The 7997-nt window shown below is 43.0% G+C and overlaps 1 protein-coding gene across 1 annotated transcript; it reads left to right on the top strand.

Annotated features, from left to right (window-relative positions):
- Positions 1-1529: 1529 nt before the first annotated feature.
- On the top strand, positions 1530-6568 carry nrarpa (NOTCH regulated ankyrin repeat protein a). The gene is made up of 2 exons (XM_023402783.2): positions 1530-2165; positions 2380-6568. The coding sequence occupies exon 2, from the start codon at positions 2897-2899 to the stop codon at positions 3233-3235; it is 339 nt and encodes a 112-aa protein (XP_023258551.1). The 5' UTR covers positions 1530-2165; positions 2380-2896; the 3' UTR covers positions 3236-6568.
- The last annotated feature ends 1429 nt before the right edge of the window (positions 6569-7997 follow it).

Raw genomic sequence — 7997 nt, 5'->3', positions numbered from 1 at the left:
CAGTTTGATTTACATGATCGCTTAAACCTTTAAAAAAAATCACTGATCGATTTGATTAGTAAGTGAGTGATGTTAATAACAAAAAAATAAGGGAAGAGTAGGACACATTGTAGTCTATATTATATCATTTTTAAAGTTTGGTTGTAGTTGTTTAAGTTCCTCACCTATAAATACTTTTGCTGTGGTTGCCTGTATAGCTCAACAAACCTACTTGTGTGTTGACATAGAAACGTGGTAAACTGTTTACTTTCAGGTGCCCGAGTCTGATAATGCACTCCCAACCTAGAGAAGAATAATATGAACTAGCTTTATCTAATATATCGCTGCAGTCATGTTTTCAGTCTTATATCAGACATTTTTTAGGTTAGGTGAAATAAAGTAGGTTGTGACCTTAATGTGTGGGATCTCTGTGTTGTCTCTCTCACACCGACGAGCAGGCCCGGCGCACAGGAACACACTCGTACAGGCAGTTGCAGCCACAGACGTGCGCCAAATGTACAGTTCAGAGTGTGGGAAAAAGAGGACAGTGTGAAACCCGCCAAACCATCAGAGCGGAGAGCGGTTTACAAAGTGTTACACAGATGAGATGGAGAATGCAGCAGCCAAACGGAGCAAACGGTGCGAGGAAAGCCGACATGTACATGTGTGGTTTCCACATATTTCTCTCTATTTCCCTCCATCTGTCCATCTCTGTCACTTTCATATGCGCTCTTTCTGTCGAACGGTGTTTCTATCTATCTGTATCTATAACCACCTCCCTCTCTCTGTCTCTCTCTCTCTCTCTCTCTCACACACACACACACACACACACACACACACACAGGAGCCCAGTTCCCACGGTGGCGGGGGCAGCTGAGCGGCGTGTCAATCTGCGCACAGCGTCATCTCTTTTCACTTGCAAAAAGGAAGTAGCGCAGGGCTTTTGTTATGTGAAGTCCCACCGTCTCGTCATTTAAAAACAACTGGAATATATCCGCAGTTTATGATTTAAACAGCCACCTATAAGCGCCTCCTCAGAGCGCTACAAATGACTTGAGAGACTCCCGGTCCGTTTGGTTCAGCAGAGACTTTTGACTGTCTGAGGTTATAGATATGTACTTATGAAAAGATGCGCTCACACCTGAGACAACCACTGCTCAAACTACACAGAGAATTAAACTTTAAATCTGGGACTGATCCATACATTTTTATTTTATTTCACATTTGTGCACAAATTAACTGAGGTCTGAGATGTTCACTGGTAGTCAGTCAGTCAGTCAGTCAGTCTGTCATTCCTGTCAGGGTCACACTGCCCAGGGCTGGGTATCATAAAGCTCAAGCAGCAGCATGTACTGTAGCTTTTCATCTTTAGCCAATGTAACATTAAAGTGTGTTAATGTATCCAGATGTTTTTATTGCTTAAAAAGACACTTTACTTTAAACACTAATAATTTAGACAAATATATTGTGTAGTCCACCCGCCTGTTATTGTTTTCCCAGATCTTTTACCTGTTGTGTGTCAAAATAAAAGTGTATTGTCATATTTTATAGATTGCGTAAAAAATCATGTCTAAGATCATGTTTTCAGAAAGTTTCCATTTGGTTTATTTTTCAGGAGCCCGATCGCTTTGCATGAGTAAAATCCTCGCTGATGCTATAGTGACCATTTACATCCCTGTCAATGAGACATGACTGACTTTTTGTTTCAAGTTCCTGTCGATGATAATCCAGTGGATGATCCTTTACAACGTGTCCGTTTTCTCAGCGGTTTCCAGCTCTGACAGCACCATGCCTCTGGCTTTGAGTCCACTTCCTGGGGTCGGCTACAGGAGATCGGATATAGGCCTATACAGCTCACCATAATATTGCTGCGGGCGGCTTGTTTAATATTTCTACAGCAACATTTGGCTCCCCCCTCAGAAGGCCACGCCCCCTCCCTGCAGATTCACAGCGCCCTGGTCCCTCCCACTCACCGAGCCGGCAGCCTATAACCTCTCCGGGTTTCCGCCCATTCCTCCACAGTTGATTCTTTGGGAAGGTATTGTCATGCATATAAAGGACGCGTAAAATATTCCCCCGGAGCGCAGCGCAGGGCAGAGACTCACGGACCGCGCGGAGGACACAGACCGGGCCACACGGTGGATTTCTATCGTTTTCGTCGCTACAGACCCGTCCATCTGTCACAGGTAAGTCACACATCTGCAGCGGATTACATTCCAAGATATGTTTAATGGCAAAAATCAAGCAGTGTATGCGTGCGTAAACTTGTGCGCACGGAGATCTCCTCGCTCACTCCTGGATGTGGCGGAATGTAGGGTCTCTCGCAGTCTGTAGTTGTGGAATCGGGATTCATGCTGACTTTTCTTGTCTTTTTTAAAAAAAATTTTTTATCTTTCCCAGACACCCTGGCCACATGAGCAGCGACATATAGCCTGGATGCGTAGCCAGGAACCAGGTCGGACCGTTTAAGGAAAAAACCTGCGGGGACCCAGCAACGAGGAGGCTGCTCTGTGGAGATAGTGGTCAGACTTCCAATTTCCCCAAGTGAAGTCGGAGGCGTCTCTCTTCTCCATCCCTTGCGATAGGCTACCTGCTGCTGCTACAGAGGGGGAACTACATCTAGGGGCCCCTGGATCGCATGAGAGCACCCTTCAATGTTTTAGGGATTTTAGGATCTCTCAAATATTAACATTTTTTGCACACCGAGTGTGTTATTTCCTCTCTTGTCCTTTTTGGGATATACACAGTGATCTTTTTTCTCTTTTAGTACTTTAAAGTGCCTTAATAGCTGGTTATAATCCAGTGTAACTGTGGCATTGTTACCAGACCAGAGACGCTCAACAGGGAGAAGACATTATTATCAGCTTTAGAGCCCAGGCAGGATTACTGGTTCCCCACCATCCAGCGAGCTGCAACCATGAGCCAGGCGGATGTGTCGACTTGCTCCGCACCGCAGAGGGTTTTCCAGGAGGCGGTGAAGAAGGGCAACACCAAGGAGCTTCACTCGTTGCTGCAGAACATGACAAACTGCGAGTTCAACGTCAACTCCTTTGGGCCAGAAGGGCAGACAGCCCTCCACCAGTCCGTTATTGACGGGAACCTGGAGCTGGTAAAACTGCTGGTGAAGTTTGGTGCAGATATCCGGCTGGCCAACAGGGAAGGGTGGAGCGCTTTACACATCGCCGCCTTCGGGGGCCACCAAGACATTGTGCTATACCTCATCACCAAGGCCAAGTACTCCTCTGGCGCCCGGTGATCTGTCTCTGCTGTCAGGTAAAATAAGAAAAGTAACAAATAACAAAACAACAGCAACAAGTGGAAAATAAAACTGCAACACACGGGAAAGCCAGGCTCTTTTTAAAAAGCAAAACAAACTGCCATTATCTACATAGTTGTGCCAAATTATATAAAAAGGAAATACAAAATAGGCCTGCACAGTAATCTTCCCTCACTGTAAACCAAACGGGGCCCTCTCTGCACTCCCGAGTGAAGCCACCGCATGGTTCATACACAGCGCTTCAGCTTCAACACGACTCTTTAACAAAAGAAACGCCATTTCGGTGAGTTTGTTGGTACTAAAGCTTTCCTCTTGAATGTGTATACTAGATCGTGTCGTCCACTATAAAAGAAGCCAGTCTCTGTGTATCACATGTGTGTGTGTATGTGTGTGTTTGGACTCCAGAGTGCAGATGGCCCAGTTTTTTTTTCCTCTATCCATGACCTCCCATCCTCAGTACAGTTGAATAGTTTCTTTGTGTGGGGGTGGGGGGGCGCAGATTTGACCTGTTGCTCCTCATTGTTCACTTGTAAAACCCTTTTTAAGTTATTTTATATGAAAACACGGCACTTGATGCTATATGGCTGCATGCTGGAATATCTGAAAGGGAAGACACATGAACAAGAGAAGAAGGGTTGCCCTCTGTTGGCTACCTGTGGTCTATTTTCTTTAATAGCTAAATTCATTGATTTTTTGTTTTGTTTTGTTTTAACTCAAAGAGCGGCATTATGGCTATCCAACACGCTTTTCAGATGTGTAATCATTATGTAACAACAACTGACTTCATCGTTGTTGTGAAGTACTGTACACAATAGCTTTACTTTTACTTTTTTTTTTTTTTTCAAGAGTAAACAGACAGTAGCTGAATGCGCTGTGCCTGCTGCAGCAGATCTTGCCATGCTGGCGTCCAACTTTTCAGGCCAGTGCGACCACTTTGCCAATGGTCGCTGTGTTACTAAGAAAAACCGCTGCTTTCGCTTTGTATCAAAAAAAAATGTCGCATTTGGAATTCACTTTATAATCTCCTTTCAGTATTTTATTAACATCCTAGTCATCACTGTGAAAGCAGGCTGGGTTTTTTTTTATTTATGAAGGTACATTGAGAAGATGCATTTTTTTTTTTTTTTTTTAATATGTTGTGGTTCTTCTTAAAACAAAAAAAAATCTATGAGTGTGAGAATATCTAGGGTGACTCAAGCTGCTTCAGACTCGTAGTTATAAACTGTCCCGTGTGGAGGTAGACCTGCCACTCTTCCTCATCCACCACCATCCCAGAAACCCTCACCCCCCCACCCCCTGTTATCGCCTGTTGACCCTCAAGTGGACTTTTTCCCCCCTCCCATTGAAAGGACTTTGTTTGGTTGCCTTTTGCCAGCTACCTCGACTATAAAGTATTCTCAAGTTGTTCAGCTCTCTCACCACTCTGCCACGTTGTTTGGAGTCTGAAGAGATTCACAATTTGTCTGTGATCATCCGCATGCCAGTATGTTTTTTTTTGTTTTTTGTTTTGCTTTGTAGCCTGACAGATGGACTTCAAAACAGAAGATGCAATGAACCCATCCCTGCATCCTCAGTCGGGACAGTTTATTTTACACTACAACCAAACCTATTCTGACAAGCAAAGCCTGATTTTTGCCTTTCTGCAAGGGAGTCTGTGGTTCTCTCTCTCTCTCTCTCTCTCTCTCTCTCTCTCTCTCTCTCTCTCTCTCTCTCTCTCTCTCTCTCTGCTCTCTGTCACTGCCGTTGTTGCATGTTTTCCCTATAAACCTCTCTCTCTCTCCTCTCTCGCTCTCTCTCTCTCTCTCTCCATCAGCCTGTTTTTGGTATTTTTTTCAGTCATATAAAAATGGAATTGTATCGCATGACTTATAAATGCAGGGAGTTTTATTGCACAAAAAATGCGGAGCCTTGTGCGCCCCCAGTGTTTGTACGGGGTAACTGCAGGAGACAAGGCTTTGGAATAGTTACTACTACTGAGCAGGACCCTAATACTGTTGGACGATGAAGACTTAAAAAAAAATCAAACACATGACTGTTGCAGGATGTCACAGAAAAGGAAAAAAAGAGAATTTGGTTCCATAAACTTGCCTGCTGCATTTTGAAAGTCATGGCACCCTAACGTTTGTATCAATGCTGCTTGTATGTTTCTTTTTTTTTTTTGTTAATGTTGATGTTATTGTTTTTTTTTTTTAAAGCCTACTGCTCAATTGGCCAACAGTTGTATAGAAGCTTCACAGCAGCACTGGTTAACCTCATGAGAAGCTGCTGTGTGTGTGTGTGTGTGTGTGTGTGTGTGTGTGTGTGTGTGTGTGTGTGTGTGTGTGTGTGTGTTGTGTTTTAAATTGAAAGTGTGTGTGTTTGTGTCTGTGTGCTTCTCGTGAGGCTCCAAGCCGCTGTGTTACACAGTCATCCAGACTGAGAACTTCCCATTTTTAAACCTGGAACAACCACAAGTAACTGAAGCGATAGATCCATACATCAAGGTATAGATTGATATCAGACAACAAATGAAATATGCATCGCTTGTCTTAAACTTGATGTTTGTTTTTTTTTCGTTTTTTTTTGTTTGAATATTGCACTGATGACTGTTGTTGAAAAGTTGGCTTTTATGTGTCAACATTTAAATTTTTTTCTGAATAGAAAAAAAACAAACACAACAAAATACTATTGTATAAATATATGCTCCAGGTGATAATGTCCTAATGTGTGTGTTACTTTGTGAAAAAAAAACACGATGTTTTTTTTTTTTAACAAAGATGCGTGTATCTCTGTGATTGGGTGTATGTATATATACATATGGATATATATATCAACTCTGATGATGATGATGATGATGATATCTAGGGGCACTTTCTTTTCTGAAGTGCTGTCTTCCTGTTTTTTTTGAAAGGGGAATAATACATTTGATGGTAAGATCATTGTAACATGATTAAAAATTGCACGGTTGTGTGGTTGTTTGGCTTACCAGGGTCATAACATTTATGACGTAAGGAGCCAGCCACCGGATTGGTGTACATGAGTGAGATGATTTTTTAATAAAAATAAAAAAAAAAGTGCTGACTTCTTTGGACCAAGTTGTGTTTCTGGTCTTGCTTCATTTCAAGCAAGGGGAAACAGCTGATTATTCATGAGTGATGCAGATGTTCCATCATGTTTAATTTTTTGATTTTTTTTTTTTTTGTTTTTGTTTGTATTCTTTTATTTTCGAACGTTTGTAACACTGTGATGATGACGTGATGTCATGTGGAGATGAGTGCTGTATTATTTTTGTACGTTTGTGTACAAGCCAGTAAAGAAATCATTAAACTCAAATTCACTGTGTATGCATACATTTCTTCCTCATCTCCCAAGCAAAAGCTACCGGCTCAGCCTCCCCTCCTCCCCCCTCCTCCTGCATTTTTCATAGAAAAGGTTGGTTTGGGAAACACCCCCCCCCCCCCCCCCCCCCCCCCCACCACCACCACCAAACTTCTCTCTCTCTCTCTCTCTCTCTCTCTCTCTCTCTCTCTCTCTCTCTCCCTCTCTCTGTCTCTCTCTCTCTCTCTTCCCTCCCTGTCTTCCAAGCCGGGCCCAGCCCAGATCCCCATTCTCTCCTTTTGTCATTCATCTGGCCTCATCCTTTCACTGCTGGGATAAAAGAGCCCAGTGCATTGTGGGTAGGCTCAGTTTAAAGAAGGGTCCCCTCCCCTGTGTGTGTTGTGGGAGAGCCGGTTTTATGTTACCCCCACACACTCAAAAACTTTCCAACACACTCTTCTCTTGTGCTCTCTTTCTAACGATTAAGGCTGAAGCTTTGCACCACAATTCAGCTCTCTGCTAACAACCTGCTTCTGCCTCTCACTCTTTGCTTTTGCATACACTCGAGTATGTATCGCGCTCATCATTTATGCTCTATTTCTCAAAATCTCCTTGTTTTCTTCATTTTACCCACCCTTTCTCCTAACCTTTATTACTCGTCTCCTAAAAGAGATTCACTGATCTCAATCAGCTGCTCTGGGCTCCACATTCGCAGCCACTTTATTGTACGGGAACAAAACCTATTGCTGCTTGTGATTTTTTTTCATGTCTAAGTTTATGTGTTTTCTTGTGAAATATGTACTTTGAAGCCTCCTGGCCTGCTGTTATGGTGCATGAAATGGTCCTGAAAATGGATGGTTAAACTGTTAACCACTCTCACTTCATTTTGACTGGTCGTGAGTCAAAAAGGTTATGAGGGGGAAAAAAAAAAGACTGGAACACACGTGTTCATTTGCAGCCAAAAGGGTTAAGAAACACTGTTTGTGTACGTGTGATTGTGTGTGTATTCTGTACTGACTGACTGTAAATGAAAGTTTCCAATCATTTGGTTCATCTCCTCTTCACTTCACTTGTAGCAGTATGAAAACAAGCACAATGAGCCTGGAGCTGGTTATTTGCAATGAAACCTTTGATTTCATGAAAATGCTGAGTTGCAACTGATATTGCACGACAGCCGTGGGAGGATCGTGGGAAAAGCGACACGACAATACATCTTTCTACATGTCAGACCTGGTCATGTTGCAACATTTACTGGGTGTCGACCTGCAGTTAACTGCAAAATGTTTGAGTAAAGAGGGGATTGCAAATGTGATGGGAATAGCCTAACGGTTGTGGTTTTTGAGAGTTTTCATTTCAGTCTGATCTTGAATTTGAATGCCAAGTGAAAATAAGGAGTAGCGGCAGCAGCAGCAGCCTACATCTGGTTTTCACTGACAAGTAAAAG

The sequence above is a fragment of the Seriola lalandi genome, unplaced genomic scaffold, assembly GCF_002814215.2.
Source record: "Seriola lalandi dorsalis isolate HSWRI2012SDOR001 ecotype SW California unplaced genomic scaffold, Sedor1 jcf7180002053988, whole genome shotgun sequence".
NCBI classification, from domain to species: Eukaryota; Metazoa; Chordata; class Actinopteri; order Carangiformes; family Carangidae; genus Seriola; species Seriola lalandi.
This window is presented reverse-complemented; position numbering and strand designations above follow the sequence as displayed.